Here is a 22,471-nt window from a genome sequence, read left to right on the forward strand (position 1 = left end):
TATAGAAAATATTACGATTCTTTTAGTTATACTAAAATAAACAGAGCCAATCCAATAGATAAAGAATCAAATCAGTAGATTCTTCCACCTACCAAAGTAAGTTTCTTACGTCATGATTCTAGCATTTTCTACACATTTAGCTCATTCCACTCTATATATATGGTTGCTGGTAGCTCATATATATTTAGTTTACCTGCACAACTGGGTATACACTTTTTTAAAGTTGATTACCATAGACATAACGGATGTAGAGAAAATGACACTTTATTTTACACTAATAAACCAGGGTCACTACTTATATGGCCTACTAAACCCACAGTATATACACTTACATACACATCTGTCTTCATCAAGTTTGTATCCAGAGACACAGTCACAAATATTTTGGTCCGGATAACACTGATAGTGTTCTTTTGATTCACAGAGGTCACAGTTGACTGAAAAAGTAAAAACAGTTAAGAGAATTGCCATAAAATTAAGGAACTGAAAGATTGAAAAACACACAAACACAAACAAACACTTGCTTTCTATATCATATGCGATATATTATTTTTCTTTTCCATTTCTTTTTTTGACAAATTGCATTCGAGCATTACAACGAGGAACAAAGAATCTACTTCTTAAAATCTTTAACAATCTATGTATAAATCTCTATGTATAAATCTATGTATAAATCTATGTATAAATCTCTATGTATAAATCTATAAATCTATGTATAATCTATGTATAAATCTCTATGTATAATCTATGTATAAATCTCTATGTATAAATCTATAAATCTATGTATAATCTATGTATAAATCTCTATGTATAATCTATGTATAAATCTCTATGTATAATCTATGTATAAATCTATAAATCCATGTATAATCTATGTATAAATCTCTATGTATAAATCTATGTATAAATCTATAAATCTATGTATAATCTATGTATAAATCTATAATCTATGTATAAATTTATGTATAATCTATGTATAAATCTATAAATCTATGTATAATCTATGTATAAATCTCTATGTATAAATCTATGTATAAATCTATAAATCTATGTATAATCTATGTATAAATCTATAAATCTATGTATAATCTATGTATAAATCTCTATGTATAAATCTATGTATAATCTATGTATAAATCTCAAGGTCTGTCATTCGGTGTGTCCAGCTATAGCTAGTAAAATCTATGAATGAAAGATTTGCTTTGTGCGAGATTTGATTTCAGAACCTCCAGGATTCACCAGGCGATACCCTAACCAATTAAGCTACATGAGATGCAATGAATTCATTAGGTGATATGAGTCGTTATGTCGATTCAAATATGCATAGCACTCTATTAGTAAGTTTAACAATACAGATAGTAGTTTACTCAAATTAGTCATTGGCAATGTGCCAGGCTAATGGCAAGTGGCAGGCTACTACATTACCAGCCACTGTTTATAAGCTGATTTTAATACCCATGCAACGCCTGTCAGTCGGCTAGTACTATTTATAACAAGGATAAGCTAAATTGGACAACAGTTCAATAAAATATGAAGTCGAACATAAGTTAACATTGACACCGCGCCCTGCACCATTAAGGTCATAGCGTATAACCTTGACCACCAATGACCTTTATTAGAAACAGCAACAAAAATAAAATATATGCAGCGCATGCTACATACAATTGGTAAACTCATACAAAAAGAGATATTTGTAAAAAATGAGAATTGCTTTGATATACTCGAAATGTTGAGTATTCTGTTATTGGTATGGCAACCGTAACACACAGCTCTTACATCGACAGAAACTTATTATTATTAGAATAATTCATAGTGATAAATATAAATATTGTACCAAGTACAGTTTGTACATAGAATAACTATAAAATGGCTGTCAAAGAGAATAATTGAACTATTTCGCTGACACTGCAATGCATGATAATTTTCTCTCCTCTAAAGTTTCACTTTACAATAACCGCTAAGAAAGTTCAGATTGAAATGGAAGGTGATGCCTTTTCCTATTCTGATTAAAGATGAATCTAAACTGGCAAAAACATAATGAAGCAAAGAAACTGATCAAACTTTTGCTTCAATGAAGAGTGTAAATCCATTGTTTATGTTATGTCAACAGAAAATAAAACTAAAAACAACCATTTAGTAAAAGTCGGTGATTTCTAGATGAGTATAACAAATGAGTTAACCAACAAGTCAAAAGAGAGTTTACTTATAATACCGTAGATAAGGATATGACTCTGTTACATTTGAGTAGAGAGAGAATAAATCCAGCTACCAGAAACAAGATTGGGTTTTTAAATTAACATCAGTACACAGATACAGTGAATTGCCGAGATAGGCTGGTAAACCTACTATGACATTTGCTATCATCCCCACCACGTAAAAAGCCAGGCTTACAATCACAGCTACCAGATAGTTTGGAGCAAACCTCTGTATCTTGGTCACACCTTGAACAGATGTCTACAGAAAGAAAGATAAACTCTGGGAAAGTGAAAGTGAATGAGAGATACTAACAAGCTTTCTTCTAGAAGTTGATAAAAACTGGGGTAAATTTAAAACAGTAATTAAAGGAACCAGGGGAGGCAAGAATCGTAAATTGACTGTTTAGCTATCGGTACGAGAATATGAACAAACAGTCTTTACAGAAAAAATAAAAACAATGGCCAACTAAACACCTTCAAATAACTTTTTTATACTCATTATAAAGAGTACTAGCAAACACGAGGCTAAAGTTGGGTTAATGTTAGACAATAAATAGTGGTGATTCAAGTTTAAACTGACTTAATTAACTTAAACTGATTAAATGTGTCAAATAAGTGAAAACAGCTTTTAGAGTTACATAAAAAATACAAACAAAAATACATCTGTACAAAATAACCCTTTTATACTAAATATCAAAAGTGACTAGCTGACACATGGCAACAACTTGTGGCAATATTGGACAATAAAAGGTGTTGAATGATTGACAGATTTACTATGGCAAATGAGACACAACAACTCTCAATTTCTTAACAGTTGCTGTCAAAAGAATGATAATTTAATATGCTTTTATTTTAAAAAGATTATCTAGCTACCTTTTTAACTCAAGCAGCAAACATCAGGCTTCCACTTATTTTCTTATTGTCTATATTATCTTATTTTTCTTTTTATTGTGTATCATAGTGTTTAAATAAAAAGGAAAAGCCTATTTTAACTGCTTTTGTAACATATAAACTTGTAAATGAACTTACTGAAGTCACACTTTTCTCCAAACCATGGATGTTGACAGTCACAATTGCCATTGGTTATACATCCATGAACACAATCACTGGAGTTGCATCCTACAACAATAGAAACTTGAAACAGCAAAGCAAAGTGAAACTTATCCTGATTAGAATGTACTGCTGACCAAAAGATTATCTAATGACACTATATAAATATATATATAATATATGTATATTGTATATTATATATATGTTATATATGTAATATACTAGAAATTCCACTGTCATACAGCCCACGACCAAAGTGATAATGGAAAAAAGAAAGGGTACTGTTGATTGTTGAAAAAAGTAGTTCTCAGCAGGAATTGACAGAGTATAGTGTAAATGAGTCTTGTTTGAGATGATATAAAATAAATTTGAAGGAGCACGACTCTATAAAGGTGCAACTAACAATTTATTTTGGAGGTAAAGTTGGGTTGAAACCAGGTATACGAGTAATTGGTTAATTGTTGATATTACAATATCTGTTATAAGTAGGGTATACAGTATCTGTTAAATTTTGCGCAGTCTAGTCTCCTCTCTTTTGCGTTGTAAGATTTGGTCATTGATAGCTAATCGAGTGATGTGCTCTCTAGCGAAGTTGTTAACAAGTAAGTCATTGATGTTTCGAATGCGAGAGAGAGCAACAAACGATATTCCAGCGGTCATTTCGTGGTGGCCTATATCAATGACAGCTTTAGCCATGGTAAGACCTTGACTCTTGTCTATTGTCAAACCCCATGCTAGATCGAGAGGAATGCCTCGTCATAAAGGGACATTGTAGTTCGGCCCTAGCTTGTACATAAGTTGTAAAGAATTTCGGCAAACGTTTTAAATAGTTCAATGAAACCTTCGGTGATTGGACAAAAAAATATAGGCTGATAAACTGCGTACCACAATTGCGTACCTGTAAATCGGTCTACGCCTCAAACGGTCTACGTTTATTACAGAAACCTTCGAATAAATTCGATTACAAGTAAACAAGGCCATAGACTGGTAAAATTAGCAAGGTTTTCTCGTAAAATGCGCACTGCTTAATAGTGCTATTATTTGTCGCACGGCTTTATTGGCGTTTCAATTTTCGGTCTTAACTTTTATTAAACCGAGCTTTTCAAGCGTTTTGTGGCAATTTTCGTCCAAATAAATCTGTCTATTTGTGTATAATCCGATCAGATGGGTAAGTTTTAAGATAATAACGATGGTTTACAAAGACTTGGTAACATATTTAAGTAGGTTTGTATGTGTTTTGTGTTGTTATTATACTTTAACGACTACACAACGATGGTTAAATTTGTTGATGAAATTTTGATACAAGGGTTCGTCTCACTGTTGATGAATAGTTTTCTGGAGTTGTGTGCACATGTGCATTTATCATAAATCTCCCAACCAATCGCTTCGCTCTGTTTGGTCGTGGGAATATATTATAATATATATATTATATATAATCTCACGAACAAACGAGCGGAGCGAATGTTTGAGAGTTTTTCTGATAAATGCATGTGCACACAACTTACGAAAATTATTCATCAACAATGAGACGAACCATTGTATCAAAATTTCATCAACAAATTTAACCATTTTTTGTAAATTCTTTAAAGTATAATAACGATACAAAAGACATATAAACCTATTTAAACATGTTACCAAGTCTTTGAAAGATTACCGCAAAATCTTAAAACTAACCAATCTGATCGGAATATACATAAATAGACAAATTAATTTGGCCGAAAATCGTTATTAAAAATAGCTAAGCCTTACTTTTATCAACATTAAGACCAGCAAACAAAACGCCGAGCGACAGAAAAGAGAACAATTAAGTCGTGCGCATTTCACGAAAAAATATCGTGGACATTTCACCAGTCAATAGCATTGTCAAATTGGCTATGGTTTCTGTAATTAACGTAGAAGTACAAAAATTGTTTCTTTTTTGCCGATTTCAAAGTAACTGACATTTTGAAATACATTTCGTATACCAAATAACCTTTCATTTTAATCGTAGGAAAACAGACTATATTTAGCCATTACTTGTTAATGATTTCACATTTACACACCTTTAAATTTTTATTTTTTCCTAATTTATTTCAACAAAACACTTCTTTCATGATATGAAATTTAAAAGTTGTAGTTGTTTGAAAAAGTTTAAAAACTTTTACAGTTGTTTTATTTTTTCTTTTAATTCATTTGAACTGCACAAAAAAAGTTTTTTATGACATGAAGTTTAAAAGTTAAAATAGTAAATGTTAAATAAAAATATATTTTCTGTTCAAAAACTTTCTTATTACCCGGGTAATGTCGGGTAGTACAGCTAGTACATATATACATTTCTCAAAGTTTGTGTGTCTGTGTTTGTCCAGCTATAACTGTTAAATCTTGGATTAAAATCTCCGCACTTGCTGTATTTGAACTCACAATGATTACAACCACAATCTCCGAATTCAAATGCTTAACCACTGTGCTATACACTGGTCATATAGTGAGTTGCACTTATCATATTGTGTATATCGTGCGCACAGACATATGGAATATATATATTGATTTATATACTAACATATATAGTATATACTTGTAAATATTACCATATATACTAATATATATACACATAGTAATATATTAGTATATAATATTATATGTGATACTAATATATGTACTCTGTAAATAGTCTATAAACAAGCTATCAGTGTGCTAAAAAGGTAAAACTATAGAATGATTTTTCTTTACTGCAGTAGCATTATAATAATTGTCACCTAGTTTTTAAATATCCATGTAGGTATACAAAGCAAACATCCTAAATGACCTTGTCGTAAAATAAGCTGAATGTGACAAAATAATGTATCAAATGAGTGTTATGTTCTCTCTGTAGTAGAATATTTATATTACTTATCATCTAACTCAAGACCATTGTAATCTAATAGTTGGTTAACCAGCTTTGTAAGTTGTTGAGACTAAACTTATAGTTTGATGCCTTAGTCATCTTTAACATGGCAACAGGACAGGGACAAGAATCATAATAATTTCCCATGATTCAACAAGAGTGAAACTCATCAAATCAAATAGATGATTAGCCGTTATGATCAAAAATTACATGCTGAAAGAGTAGAGAATTACTAGACAAGGGTCTAGTCAATTTCTATCACGCTATTCTATGTACAACGCATAGGAGAGCCTTGTAGTGAAACAATAGAACAATACTTAAAAACTAGTTTAATATAGTGTTGCAGATAAATACTTCGCATATTTTACACATCTATTTTACAAATAACCTAAATAATTACACATGAAGATGTTAAAGAATATCTACAGGTAGATACATACCTGTTTACAATAAGTGTAAATGATGCTACTTTTGAGAAAAATAGATTCTCTGATTTAAAATTATTGATTATTAGTACATGCAAAACTTTTGTAGTAAAAGTCACAATGTTAACATTACCAGAACTTGAACTTTAACTGATCATCTCAATTTTGTGAGTAAAATTACAGTTACACTAAATAAGAAGACAACCTATAGATAATTTCCAGTATTATAATGATTGCAAGTTCAACTAAGTTCACATGTAGATAGATTGAACCATAGCTCTAGCCTTTAGTGACAGTCTTGTTAACCTGCGTAGTAACCGATCCAAGCAACTGGTTTAGTTTCATGATACTGTATAATAAGCAAACAACACAACCTGGCTGAAATATGGATGAGTGTCAGTATTAAAAGGACTCGCTACTATGACATTAAAAAAAGAAAAATGGCGAGTAGATCCGAATTGAAACTAACAAACAATTGGTGTGAGTATCAAAATGTGAGCTAGGAACTGATGAGAGGTGACATACTTTATGATGAATAGTTTAAAAGGTATCAGCCTAAAATAACTAGCGTAAACTTACTTTCACAAACACCAGTAAGTTGGTTCCGTATGTGTAGCGCTTCACAATGACATGTATTTTGTTCAGCATCACAAAGATAGGTTGGGGATGTGCACGATCCATCACAGTCAGCTACAAACATGTAGGTATATATAGTTATTTACATCATCCAACACAGTCAGTTATAAAGATGTAGTTATATATAGTCATTCACACGATCCATCACAGTCAGTTATAAAGATGTAGTTATATATAGTCATTCACACGATCCATCACAGTCAGTTATAAAGATGTAGGTATATATAGTGATTTACATGATCCATCACAGTTAGTTATAAAGATGTAGGCATATATAATCATTTACATGATCCATCACAATCAGTTATAAAGATGTAGGTATATATAGTCATTTACATGATCCATCACAGTCAGTTATAAAGATGTAGGTATATTTAGTCATTTACATGATCCATCACAATCAGTTATAAAGATGTAGGTATATATAGTGATTTACATGATCCATCACAGTTAGTTATAAAGATGTAGGTATATATAGTCATTTACATGATCCATCACAATCAGTTATAAAGATGTAGGTATATATAGTCATTTACATGATCCATCACAGTCAGTTATAAAGATGTAGGTATATATAGTCATTTACATGGTCCATAACAGTCAGTTATGAAGATGTAGGTATATATAGTCATTTACATGATCCATCACAATCAGTTATAAAGATGTAGGTAAATATAGTCATTTACATGATCCATCACAGTCAGTTATAAAGATGTAGGTATATATAGTCATTTACATGATCCATCACAGTCAGTTATAAAGATGTAGGTATATATAGTCGTTTACACGATCCATCAGTCAGTTATAAAGATGAAGGTATATATAGTCATTTACATGATCCATCACAGTCAGTTATAAAGATGTAGATATATATAGTCATTTACATGATCCATCACAATCAGTTATAAAGATGTAGGTATATAAAGTCATTTACATGATCCATCACAGTCAGTTATAAAGATGTAGGTATATATAGTCATTTACATGATCCATCACAGTCAGTTATAAAGATGTGGGTATATATATAGTTATTTACATGATCGATCACAGTCAGTTATAAAGATGTAGGTATATATAGTGATTTACATGATCCATCACAGTTAGTTATAAAGATGTAGGTATATATAGTCATTTACATGATCCATAACAGTCAGTTATAAAGATGTAGGTATATATATATAGTCATTTACATGATCCATCACAATCAGATATAAAGATGTAGGTATATATATATAGTCATTTACATGATCCATCACAATCAGTTATAAAGATGTAGGTATATAAAGTCATTTACATGATCCATCACAGTCAGTTATAAAGATGTAGGTATATAAAGTCATTTACATGATCCATAACAGTCAGTTATAAAGATGTAGGTATATATAGTCATTTACATGATCCATCACAGTCAGTTATAAAGATGTAGGTATATATAGTCATTTACATGATCCATCACAGTCAGTTATAAAGATGTAGGTATATATATATAGTCATTTACATGATCCATCACAATCAGTTATAAAGATGTAGCTATATATAGTCAATTACATGATCCAACACAGTCAGTTATAAAGATGTATGTATATATAGTCGTTCTTGTACATTTCTTATGCTAAACTCGGAAAAGAGAGTCTCTGTTATCAAGTAGAATGAGGGTTAAGCTTGAGTGGCAGATCTAAACAAAAGCTAAGATATACTTTATAAATGTTTAAATTTGAACAAACTCTAAACAACTAAAAAGCTTTGAAAAATCTACAAAAAGAAGGAAGTACCATGAAAAAGAGGGGACAAGAGTGAAAAGGTGGAGTTGGACAAGAAATGAATGGGAAACAAATTCATAGAGATTATACAGAAGGAAAAAAGAGGAGAAAGAAAATAAAAGAATGAAACAAAAACAAAGGTGGTAGACAGAAGGAAGAGAAACACAATGGAAGACAAAAGGTACAAAAGATAGAAACAACAGCCCCTACTAAACTGTTGGAAAACTTACGCAGTGGAGCAGCAATGGTATAGTCACTTACCTAGACATTCTTTGTCACTCAGTTTATATCCAGGGAGACATTCACAGGTATTTGTTTCTTGAATACAGAAATGATTGTCTTCCTCTTTACACTGTGAGCAGTCAACTGTGAAAATGACAGAGTGTAAAAAGCCACATTATATTTTATTACACTCATAGTCAAATCTACTCACAGTAAAACCTCTAGTTGAATGTCACCTCTAATTGAATTCCATTTGTATTTGAACGCTACTACCCTAAGACACTTAGGTATTCGCGTCATCTAACTTTCGCATTTTCGTGGAGTCATTTTCTCGCGAAATTTTCATGAGTAAACTAAACTATCATAACGAATGAGCGAAAACACAAAATTAAATAGCTTTGCTCATTTATATCCACAATAAAATCGTCATATTTGAAATACAGGTACTTTTCGTGTGTGGTTAGGCTCATCGGGCAATTTCTGCTAAACTCATTTTAGCTAATACACCGTCTGAGCAGCATGGCAAAGCAAATTAAGATAAGATAGCCATGGCCACCGCGTGCTATAAACACTTGAGGTCTAATATTGTTACCACATCAGTCACGGCTGCAGGGACCTAGCCGCCATTGATAGTCCAAGAAACAAATGGCAGCAAGCAATCAAATTGAATTATCGATCTCGCCCACACATTTCTACCTGCGGTTTACAATTACAAACTAGTCCCCAATTGAAAAAAATTTCCTTACTAGCGAACTGGACCCGAGGAATCTAATCTGTTTGTTCCATAGCATTTATTTTCACATCGTTATATTTTCGCACTCATCAAAGCTGCAAAATTAAGTTGCAGCGAAATTATACTTTGTGTGCTACTCACGAAAATAAATACTAGCGAAATAAAAGTGTCCTAGGGTATAGGACAAGGGTTGATAAATAAAGCCTCATGCACCCTTTAATTCAACACCACCTCCATTTTACCATCACTTTGCCATTGTTTGATCTTTATGAACCAATAAGTGATCCATAGAAAAGTGTCCACAAAACTGTATCAATGTAATGACTCGGTTACATCAACAACAATTAGTTTTTTCGTTGTTTCTGTTCAGATCAAAGTCTGTATACCAACTCTGAAGCTTCACAATTTTTTCGTTAAAACGTTGAAAGAAACACTATAGAAATATTTAATAACTGTAACAGGCTAATAGTACAATTTAGTTTTTTGTTTTGATACTTCTATGTATGTTAAAAACAGTTTACATTTACGATTGTACATGAACGACTAGTTTTAGGCCAGTTGTGCCTAGTTCCAATGTGAATGAAAGTTTATTAATGCTTGTGCGAGATGCAACTGGTAAAAGTTTTGCTCTAGGAAAAATAATTGTTTGGATGCTAATATCGACTAGTTCAGCAGAAAAAGAGATGAGGTGAGAAGACTTTGTGAAAGGTATCGAACAGCCAGAAAAACAGCAAGCACCAATCAGAACGTAACTGGTCGAGCAAACAATGGAAATATTTGTTTTAAAAATGTTAACTTTTGTTTTTACATGTATTATAAGTATGGTTCATTTATGTAACTTGTTTTTGAATACATATATTTGCAGCACTTGATAGATTATTATTATAAAGCTTACTAATTTGCAGATTTATAGCATATTATTTAATAGCATCCTTACGGTTATCTTAACTTGGCTTACGATGGGTCGATGCTCATAACTCCTCTTCTATTGCATATAAGACGCCAGTGTTGGCTAAAAACTTAAGCCAACATATCAATGAGTGCAATGAACTTTTATGCATCATCGTTAAATATAGTTATAAAATGAAAATATACTTTCAAATTCAGAAGGAAATGAAAAAATTCAAAGCGCCAACAAATAGTAAAGCAAGGCACAGAGCCACAGGCTATAATGTCGTCACAGGTCAATTGTAAGCAACAGATATCAAATGGTAGAGATATTTCTAGGCTTACGAATGCATATTTATTTAGAGATCCTTGACAAGTTAGCAGATTTATTGCATCCAAAGGGTTAATGTCGATCCTCCTCAAGAAAAATACAAAATAAAATTGTAAAGATTAAAATTAAGATAAAAATAACTCTATAAAATTATCTTTCATAAAATCTGACAGGCTATTTGAAAAATACAGTGCCAGCCTCTATTTCAACACGACCTCCATTTAACTGCCACTATGGAGGAAGGGTTAAAAAATAGAGTGCCACGGCGTTCAAATAGAGTTTTTATAGTAAACCTAAAATTCCTGACCAAAGTTAACAATGGATGATAATAAACAATGTTAGACTACTATGAAGCTAAAGACAGGTATAAACTGATGAATAATTATGATATATATTTGTAAATCTTTTTATTCTACTTTACCTACGCTGTGTGTCAAAAGGTTTTTATTGCCTCTCTCCGATTACATACCAGGGCTATTCTAGCTATTACTATCAGTTTGTACTACAACATCTGTAGTGTTCATTATATCGCAATAACTGAAAAGCAATCAGCAAAATTGTTGAAAATTTTATTTTTTCAGCTTAAAAACCTACTTGAAATGGCCAGCTATATTTGTAACTGCTTGCGAATTACCAAATAAAATATCTGATCTCAAAAAGTTTGTAATTCCCAAATTTAAGTACGTAACTGAAAACAAGTGATAAACAGAAATTGAAACAGTTCAATGTAAGACATGCTATTTGTTAATATTATCAAACACTTGAAGAAAGTTTTAGACTTGGATCTTATATATTGCCTATAACAAAGACATTCACTTGAGTTTGTTAGCCAGGAAACTTTAAACATTACAATGTGCCTCACTAACCCATGCATTTGTTCTCTTCAGAAACATAGCCTTGCTTGCATTCACACTTTGTACCATCATCATTACAGACTTCAGTCTTCGTATCACAAGTTGAACAAATCTCTGGAAAATAGGACATGATAACAAAAAACTGAGTACATACTACCTTATGTAAAAACACTTAACAGATAACTGCAGTGAGTAATCTCCTAAATGACTTAATATGATAGATTGTCTCTCTACAATATATGGAAAGAATGTGTCGGCAATTAAAAGAAAAAGTACATATTCTCAAAAACAAACTGAAAAGAGTAGCACAAACTTAAACAGGCAGCTCGTAAACTTACTGTACAATACGAACTATTGAAGCAAAATATATAGAAACCATTACATATTCAAAAGCAACTATTCAAATTTCTTACCAATGCATTTATTCGCTACAGGAGCATAGCCTTTCCTGCATTCACATTCTGTACTTCACAACAGACTGCAGTATCTTTTTTACAAGTTGTAGTTGTTGAATATTTTTGAAGTTGAAGTTATGAAAGGATATGATCTAATTTAGGTATGTGAATCCAATGCACATGTAAGACACCCACAAAAATAACCAATTATGGGCCAAGCTGAACTCGTATACAGCACCAAACTTCAAAACAACTGAGAATGGATGACCACAAAATAAGACAAGATGACTCCAAACAATTATCCTATATGGGTGTTCAAACTTAAACTTCCCATAGCCAATGAACTGTCTGACATGTGTGATGGTACAGCGGAGAAGCCGGCAAGCAGTGCCGGTAAAGCAGTGAAGAGGGTACACAGACTGAATGCGATGACAGTACTAAGTAGCATAGTGCTTGCAATAAGTGATGAATACACATTTAATCAATGGGCGTAATACTGCCAAACCTGCTTAAAAGAGACACATCAGCTTATCGTATTTATCTAAAGAAACGGTATATTAGAGCTTTTATGTGAGATGAAGAGTCAATGAAAGCCCATCTGAAGCGCATGAAGAACATTGTTAATTGGATTAATGCAATAATGTAGAAAGCAGTGAAGAGCACTACATGGGAATAATCCTTCACAGTCTACCTGAAATGTCTTCGGCCATCGTAAGAGCTTTGCAAATGCAAAAACCTGAGACACTAACACTAGAGTTTGCCCAGAATTCATTGCTGAGAAGGCTTAGGTAGCACAGTCCTGGGCTTGCCAGGTTTTGTGGTGGCAGACCCCACGATCGTTTGGACACTGACCTATATTCTTAGAGTGAGAGGTCTATACCTGCGACTCCCCTTCTCATATGGCTAAAGAATGCCTGCACCAAGATAAGGGCTTTGGTTACTGTAAGCGCAAATGTGGTCTCAGCCAAGGCTGAGACTATTGCAATGCTCTAGTTGGAGCAGTGACACTCAATATCTAGTCGCTGAGTGTCACAGTGAAGCAGTTGAGGCTGAAGGTGAGAAAAGTGTTTTTTCTGTGGAGAAAAGTGTTTGTCAGTAACGATATCGTGAATAGTTGGCTCATCAACAGTGGATTGTAGAAACATATGACACCCAATGAGTCAGAGTTTACCATATATGCCAATTTCAAAAGCCGAAGAGGGTAGCCATAGACGATGGTAAAATTGTTTATGCAGTAAGAATCGGTAACATTTAACTATCAGTCAAGCTCAATCGACAGGTGCAAAAAAGCTATTTACAATATACTATACGGACCCATTCTGAAACTAAATCCATTCTTAGTAAGATCTGTAGCAAATAGAGATATGCTCATGCAGTTTGGCTATAGTAGATGCTGGATCCGCTTTAAGGCAAACCAGATACACACAATAAAGACTCTTATTGATAAGCTTTTTATACTTATCTAGAGTGGTGCGAGCACCAAGCAAATCGTGTGGCGAGTAACAATGTATAGCACCTGAGACTATGTATGACTAGTGAGCAGTTTTTTTTCAGTGCTGACATGATCCATTTAAGGGTAGGCATATGTTTACTCCATGTAAAAAAGGTAAAATGGACCGAAAGACAAACATAAGTCTTCCAAATGTCATAATTCCAATCCAAAGGTCAGACAGACCATGGCTATCTTCTTACAATCAGTCGTTCCACTGTGATGTGAAAGAGTCAATGCAAAGTACCATTGGTGGCAGTAGATATTTCATATCACCTATTGATTGGTGAATATAGTAGGTTCACTACTATGTATTTTATCAAAAACAAACATGTGTTTCCAGTTTTCCAGGAATATCAAGTGCTAGTTGCGACTTGAACAGACCAAACCATTGGTACATTATGAACTGACGATAGTGGCAAATATATTCAAGCAGGTCGAGCAGTATCTATGCTTTAAAAGTATATCAGCATAAACCGAAGGTACGCTGTGCCCTTTCGCAGAATGGTATAAAACTGCGATACAACTATGACCATTTAGCCAGGACTATCAGTCTTTCGAGGCAGAAGCTGTGAGAACGACTATGAATGTATGGAATTACGTTCCTACAACAGCTCATAGGGTACTGACAACTTCGCATCAAACGTGGTATGATCACAAACCGGATATTAACACATCTAACTTGAGAGTATTTGAAGTTTTGTGATGACAAAGCGCAGAGGCAAGGGTCTGCTGCCTAATCGGCCCCAGGACCACCGCTATAGCCGGGCGACAACACAGTGGGAGACTCGGCCATAGGCAAGCCAACTTGACATACCGAGAAAAAAAACGCGACATTTAAGATCGAGGGACAGAACCTAGCAAAAGGGCGTACAGTACATATAAAAGGAGGAAAGAATGCAAGAGAAGGATCGCCGGCATTCTCTTTCATGTTATTATGTCGTATGCGCACACACTGATCACATTTATTCATATATACTCTTGAAATATATTTTATCTTATTGCTTTTCACTCGGTGTCTTTAATCTTGCAGTTTAAGCCAGCAGTTTAGTTTTATGAAAAAACAAATAATAATCATGATAAGATATAGCCTCAAGTCGAAGGCTTATCCAAGTTAATAACAAAGCCGTAGTTTGTAGAGATGCTGTGTTCAATGAAAATGAACTAGGATTAACAAAACCAATGTCAAGTTATGATGAACACATTCCAGTTGAGGTATCTGAAGCTTCAGAGTCTGTGTGTAGGTCAGAGTGCAGCCCAAACCAGTCATAAAGTATAGCATCGATGGTTATGTAAATAATTTTGCATGCCTCGCCAGTGATGTTGCAGAAAGATACTCAATGTCTGGACAAATCGATAGCCCCCATCGATAGCAGTAGCATGACGCCGCAAATGAAGATTACGGATGGATAACAAGCTCTTGTGACTTATGGTTCCCTTATGGTTACTGGTGATTTACCTGATTAGTGACTTATGGTTCCCTTATGGTCACTGGTGATTCACCTAATGGTCAAAAAGCAATCAGAGAAATCTGATAGCAACCGATAGTAAGTTGGCATTAAAAGCCAAAAGTGCACCCAACAGCACTGTTGATAGCTATAAAACGAGGCTTGTAGCTCAAGGTTACACCCAAATGCTAGGTAAAGAGTAAAAAGACGCATACCCCCTCCGCCATTTAGATGAGTTTCTGAGATCGCTGGGTTTTGCACCAATCAGTTGTAGACAGGTGTGTTCATGTACATACTGTGACTGGTTTGAAAACTCTACTCGCCGTGCATATAGAGGATACAGTGATTCTTTCAGACACAATGCAGTCAATGCAAGAGATCAAGGATTTGTTCAGCCCAAAATTTCTGATGAAAGATCTGAATCATCTTCAGCTTTGTCTCAGCATAAATGCCAATTCGGCATCTGTGGGCTAAAAATTCCTCAGAAACACCTTGTAAAACAGATATTTCCCAAGCATGAAATGTTGGACTGCAAAAATAGTGGCTACTCCAATGGCAACACACACCAAACTAGTGAAAGAGTACAGAAGTAAGCCGGTAGATTGCACACTGATCTGTCAATAAAAGGCACACTGTCGTACACCTCAACTGCTATCAGTCTTGATATACCATAACCTGCGAAAGTTCTAACCAAGTTCAATGCCACTCCCTCTGACACTCACCTGACACCTGCTAAGCATGTTCTCGGATACCTTAAATAAACTAATATTAGATTCACATTATGGGAGTCTGATAAATTGCTGGTTAGTTATTGCGATTCCAACAAGCCAGAGAATGACGAGAATGTTTAATCCACTATTGGCAATGTCTCTATGGATAGTAAAGCTCCTATTAGCTGATTAAAAAACAAATGACAATCATGTCCACTCATTCACATAAGTTGGGTATGTCCCACCGAACAACACAGCATGAATAGTGGTATGTCTATACTGGCTGCTTGGTAATGTGACTTGAAACACCACACAACCGATCAAGCTTTAACTTGACACTCAGTCCGCAATTACCATAGGCAACAGCGGCGACGCAAGTAAATAAAACAATTGGATGTGAAATGTTACTGCACACGAAAATAAGTGCAGAATCAGCACATATCCACTGAATGTCCAACAAACAACATATCCCTGATATCTTCACAAAACCACTCCCTTGTAACTGAGAAGATGATAAGCTCTGCAATATGCTAGGGTTTCGGAAGTAGAATGGTTTGGCCTTAGCCAGGATTAGCCTAAAACTTTCCTTGTGTTTTGTATGCTCCTGCACTTTAGAATTTTGTCTTGTTTCTTTTACGCTAATGTAAGCTAAAAAAATACTTTTGCATTTATCTACATGAATTAAAACTCAATTGAAATTACGTAAAAGTGTTGGGACATTGTCATAGTTTTGAAGGGATATGGTTTAGTTTAGAGCTGTGCATCCGATGTACTGAGAAGATAACTAATTTATTTGCATTGAACTGTTTCCACTCATCATTCTCACTTCCTGTGCCATTTTGAAGGAACAAAAGACTCCCACTGGTAAAAAAAAAACAATATAAACCTCTGGAAAACAAGATATAGTAAAAATAGACTGATAACATAGCAATACGTCTCAATATATTAACATTCTAACATAGAGAAAGAATATACAGCCAGCTGAAGCAATGACCAACCTATTCTCAGTAGAAACTGTTATATATGCGTCTATGCACGCTATAGGTTCCAGGGTTAAGAGTGACTCGCTAGAACCTTGACCAAGATTAGGACGTCACATGGCGTAAAAGGGAGATCCCACGATATATATATTGGGACCGCAGACGAGGGCTCTTATTCAAATTTCTTCTTACTGGTAAGTGACCAGTAGGAACATAACAGAAACTTGAGCAAGTATACTACAGAGAGTTGTTAAGATGCCAACATATGTGTACAGTGCAGCTCGCTAAAAGAAGACAAAGATTCTTATATCCTAGATAAGTTGGTTACCTACCGATTTCACAATGCTTCCCAGTCCATCCGGAATCACATTTGCACCCACCAGAACATAGCTGACCATGAGTGCATTGATTGGGATCACTTAAGCATGGAGTCTCTGAAAACATATGTAAACATAGCAAACAGAATGAAACAATTGAAGACCACGATGGAAAAACCAGTGTTGTCACATTTTAGGTTTTTTGGAGTTACTGCTTTGCTACCTACTTGTAGTTTTGGCACTGCAGAATTGCATGATGAGCTAAAAAAATTGGAAAAACCAGTGTTGTCCAATGGAAATCTGTATTTAAATTTTATGCTCAAACGAATAAACAGAAGATGTCCAAGTCGTCATATGGAAAAATCGGCTAAGTCCAACAGTGAACCAATCAAACAGCGTTTCACTCGTTAATGCGGTCTTGCATTGCTTAATTTTGCTTAGCTAGCAGAACATTCATGCGTGCTTGTTCGATAAATTATTATTAATAATGATGGCATCTGGAGATAGATCTGACTATTCAGATTTAACCGAAAAGCTTAGAAAACAAAGTATGGCAGTGCACAAGAAAAGGCTAAAATGCAAAAGGTTTCTAGCCACACAACAGGAGAAAATTGCTTATGCAAAAATGCTTATAAATTGTATGTAGGTAAATTGTAGGTATAAATGCTTTAAAATTGTGTGTGCAGCTGACAGGCACAAATTGTTTACTGATTTTAATCAAAATTGCACTACAAAGTTCAACAAGACACTTATTTATCTTTGCTAATAACTGTGTGTGAAGTGAAGAGAAAAGGCCCAGTTGAAAGTCACATACGTCCCGAAGTAGTGGAGTTAGATTTGTTCTGTGAGGTATGCGCTGGACAGAACAAAAATTACACACTCGTTCACCATTTTCATTGACTTGTGTATGAGAAAATTTTTTTTAATAGAATCGCAATAAGCTATTCAATGCACGGACATTCTTACATAGAATGTCATCGAGACATGAATAGCGTGAATTGCAAGTCAGATGTAAATCTACCGTCTGATTGGGTGAAGTTGTTTCAAAATGCCCTGCAACATCCTAAACCCTTTAATGTAATTTATCTTGACAGCTCAAAGTTCTTCAACTACACAGAATATCTTAAACAGATGTACAAGACAACTTTCCCAATAAAAACTAGGCCTATACGTCAAGTGAAAGTTGCGAATAGGGAAAGGAAGCTCATGATGTTTTATAGAGAATCATAGAATGGCAGCTACATTGAAAGTGCTATTGGAAAACCATCTAAGCTTCCTCGTAGAACTCAGTCAACTTGCATTACCACCAGTCCAATGTCAATCAGCAAAGCAACATACCAAGATTTGCAGGTCCTTAACCAATTTTGCAAATTAGAGAATCAACCATTTTTTGACAATCTTACAACCAGTGGTGTTGTGGCAGCAGATAGTGATGAAATTTAGACATTGTAGAGAAACTTTAAACTGCTATTAATTACTGGTTGTGTTACTGTACTTGTATTTTAGTTAAATATAGTTTAATGTGGAAAAAATATAACTTTTTATTGAGAAAAATCTTTAGTGCATTCATATGGAAAAATAGGTAATGTCCGTTGCCAAAATGCATGTTCATTGTTGGCCACTGAATTACAAAAAACCAATATTCAGAGTTAAAAATGTTATTTTATAAGCACCAAACTATGTATCTGTCAATAAATTTACATATTTTGTCATAAACTGTATTTTCATTGCATGATACAGTGTCAAAACTTAAAAACTAATTTTCTCAAAACTGCAAGTGTGACATCGCTGGTTTTTTCATTGTGGTCTTCATTTGAATTAAAACTCTTATTCTTGTCCTAAACAATTTTGTAACAATAATTTTTCTATTTATATTTAATTTTGAAAAATAGTTTGTCACTTTAGGACTTAGAAATATACAACCAACCAATGATCACCTGTAAATGTATACGCATCGTACAGCAGGGGCAAATAAAACGAAACATACTGAACCATAATTGTACATAGTTTTCACAGCAACATGATAGTGATATTTGACTAAGTTTTGTAATCAACCTGTACAACTGCTTTCCAATAAATACACAGACAAAAAAAGAAAGGCAGATAGAGAGGCAGAAAAAAACCCAATCGATAAAAACGCTTACTAAAACACAGAAACAGGTACACTACTCATAACCACTACACTCTGATCCAGAATCACTATGGCATAAATCTGGCCCATTGTCTTAAGATTCGCCCAGAAGGCGGTTTACAAGCTGACCTGAATATTTGAAAAGTTAAAATAAATGATGAGAATAATCTTCAGGAACAGCATACGATGTAACAGCAGTATTTGACTAACTGTTACAGCGTATCTAAGTCCGTTTTCGGTTTTCTCCTCAAAATTATGTAAGCAACACCATCCGCAACTTTACTATAATAAGAGCGGTGTCTGTCTGTAGCCACAGTAATTGCATTAGCGAGAAAGAAATTGTGACGGATTGGAATGGAACCTGGAATAGCATGGAACCATTCAGATTATAAAGCACATGAGGTACCACTGCACGATCACCTATCCCATTCTTAAAATAATTGTGTGTATACTTATTACGCATGATGATCTATCACAACGCACAGGACTGGCAATGTACTGGTAGGTAATAATTGTCTTAGTCCAACATGTTTTACTCAAAGTGGTTTCTTGTTTAACTCGATCCGATACTTCGACATATATGAAAAACTTTAGCAAAAATGACGCCGCCGTTTGCATTAATGTCGCTCTGCTCCAGGGAGAGTGCAAAATCTAGGCGACCTTAGCATGGCTTCACCCGTAAAAGAGTTGAATCTTTTTCAAAAATTTTGATCAGCTAGTAAAAAATACAGCCCTACCCTCTATTTGAACATCACCTCTAATAGAACCTCACTATAGCTGAAGGGTTGGAAAATACAGCGCCATGGCTTTCAAATAGAGGTTTTACTCTATATGAAGTAAGTGGGGTGATAATTTACCTGAAACTTGCGCAGGTTTACTTGATACAGCGCTTGTGTCTCCAAGTTTGTTTTCTAAACATAAAGAAAAGTTAAGATGGTTATAGAGGACAGTAGAAATAGTTGTCCTAATAAACAGATGTTGAGATAAGTATATCCTAATAAACAGATGTTGAGATAAGTATATCCTAATAAACAGATGTCGAGATAAGTACATCCTAATAAACAGATGTTGAGATAAGTATATCCTAATAAACAGATGTTGAGATAAGTACATCCTAATAAACAGATGTTGAGATAAGTACATCCTAATAAACAGATGTTGAGATAAGTATATCCTAATAAACAGATGTTGCGATAAGTACATCCTAATAAACAGATGTTGAGATAAGTACATCCTAATAAACAGATGTTGAGATAAGTATATCCTAATAAACAGATGTTGAGATAAGTGTATCCTAATAAACAGATGTTGAGATAAGTATATCCTAATAAACAGATGTTGAGATAAGTATATCCTAATAAACAGATGTTGAGATAAGTATATCCTAATAAACAGATGTTGAGATAAGTATATCCTAATAAACAAATGTTGAGATAAGTATATCCTAATAAACAGATGTTGAGATAAGTGTATCCTAATAAACAGATGTTGAGATAAGTATATCCTAATAAACAGATGTTGAGATAAGTATATCCTAATAAACAGATGTTGAGATAAGTATATCCTAGTAAACAGATGTTGAGATAAGTATATCCTAATAAACAGATGTTGAGATAAGTATATCCTAATAAACAGATGTTGAGATAAGTATATCCTAATAAACAGATGTTGAGATAAGTATATCCTAATAAACAGATGTTGAGATAAGTATATCCTAATAAACAGATGTTGAGATAAGTATATCCTAATAAACAGATGTTGAGATAAGTATATCCTAATAAACAGATGTTGAGACAAGTGTATCCTAATAAACAGATGTTGAGATAAGTATATCCTAATAAACAGATGTTGAGATAAGTATATCCTAATAAACAGATGTTGAGATAAGTATATCTTAATAAACAGATGTTGGGATAAGTATATCCTAATAAACAGATGTTGAGATAAGTGTATCCTAATAAACAGATGTTGAGATAAGTGTATCCTAATAAAAAAAAATAGAAACACTTAGTTTAAAAATTAATAGTTGAGTAGTAATAGTTCGCATTCTTTGAAATATTGATAATTTACAATATACGTATATGTTGCGAACATTATGTGTGAAAATTGTTTAAAACTGCCAGTGTTTAAAATTGTTACATAGATTGTAACCTATTCTAAAAGCGGTTTAAATGAAAAAAGTGTTTACCTGGTGTGGGATCTTGTGAATAGATGCCAACAATCCAGATAAAGGCTAATGCAAAGAAGAAATATGTAGAGGGATGTGTCATCTAAAAATTGTAATTTCAACGTACAATGAGAAAAACAAAATAAAATACAATAAAAAAATTTGTATACCGTCAAGTGCTAATAATTCATAAAAAAGCCATTATTTTTGTTTGCTAAAACTTACTTTTTATAACTGCATTTCTAATGATAAAATATACCTTACTTCTACGGTTTTGTGCAGTATCATTTGAAAGGTTTACTAATGGCTACCAAATAGCGCTCACCCACAAGAATTTATACTGCCTCATCATAATACAATGGATTGGAGTAACTTGTACTTCCTGTATGCTACTAGCACCTTTCAAATTACACTCTTTGAGACAAAAAACTGAAAAGATAACATTAGCTTTGCAATATAGACCTTTTGACCAGCATGACCATGACCTCTAAAAATACTAGAAAACGAAAACATTTCATAGTCGGCAACTAGTCCAGTTCGTTAAGTTGAGGTCAAGTTGAGGTCAATCTCCTAAGTAGCGAACTTGTCTGGCTAGTTCAAATAAGTTCTTGAATAAAAAATTTAGAGTTCAGAAGAGTCTCAGGGATGATTGAATGATTACATATGCCATACATATTCTCTTCAAACATATGTGACCCGGGCAGTCAGAATGTACAATCGTGCTAAAACTACATTTTTGAGTTATTTAAAGCTTTAAAATCAGCAAATTCTGAGGATTTTAATGCATTTTAAATTTTTTAAATTGGATTATATATGTCCAGGTTATGCAAGATTTAGTAGAGAAGGTCTCGCAATGAATTAAAACTGTTGTTTTGAG

At 33.8% G+C, this 22,471-nt stretch overlaps 1 protein-coding gene across 1 annotated transcript; it reads right to left on the reverse strand.

Annotated features, from left to right (window-relative positions):
* Nucleotides 1–291: 291 nt before the first annotated feature.
* LOC137394371 (multiple epidermal growth factor-like domains protein 10) lies at nt 292–21,697 on the reverse strand. The gene is made up of 9 exons (XM_068081084.1): nt 21,616–21,697; nt 20,285–20,338; nt 17,312–17,413; nt 11,970–12,071; nt 9,191–9,295; nt 7,113–7,223; nt 3,225–3,314; nt 2,347–2,454; nt 292–437 (listed from the first exon to the last, which is right to left on the reverse strand). The coding sequence occupies exons 1-9, from the start codon at nt 21,695–21,697 to the stop codon at nt 292–294; spliced, it is 900 nt and encodes a 299-aa protein (XP_067937185.1).
* Between the last annotated feature and the right edge of the window lie 774 nt (nt 21,698–22,471).

The sequence above is a fragment of the Watersipora subatra genome, chromosome 4 (assembly GCF_963576615.1).
Source record: "Watersipora subatra chromosome 4, tzWatSuba1.1, whole genome shotgun sequence".
Classification (NCBI taxonomy): Eukaryota; Metazoa; Bryozoa; class Gymnolaemata; order Cheilostomatida; family Watersiporidae; genus Watersipora; species Watersipora subatra.

Bases quoted from the DNA above. Each gene is read 5' to 3' on its own strand.
- LOC137394371 (XM_068081084.1), bottom strand. From the start codon at position 21,697: ATGACACATCCCTCTACATATTTCTTCTTTGCATTAGCCTTTATCTGG. The intron at 12,072-17,311 runs GTAGGTAACCAA...CCTATTTTCCAG, and splicing joins TGGGAAGCATTGTGAAATCG to AGATTTGTTCAACTTGTGAT. The intron at 9,296-11,969 runs GTTAGTGAGGCA...TCATTTTCACAG, and splicing joins TGAAGAGAACAAATGCATGG to TTGACTGCTCACAGTGTAAA.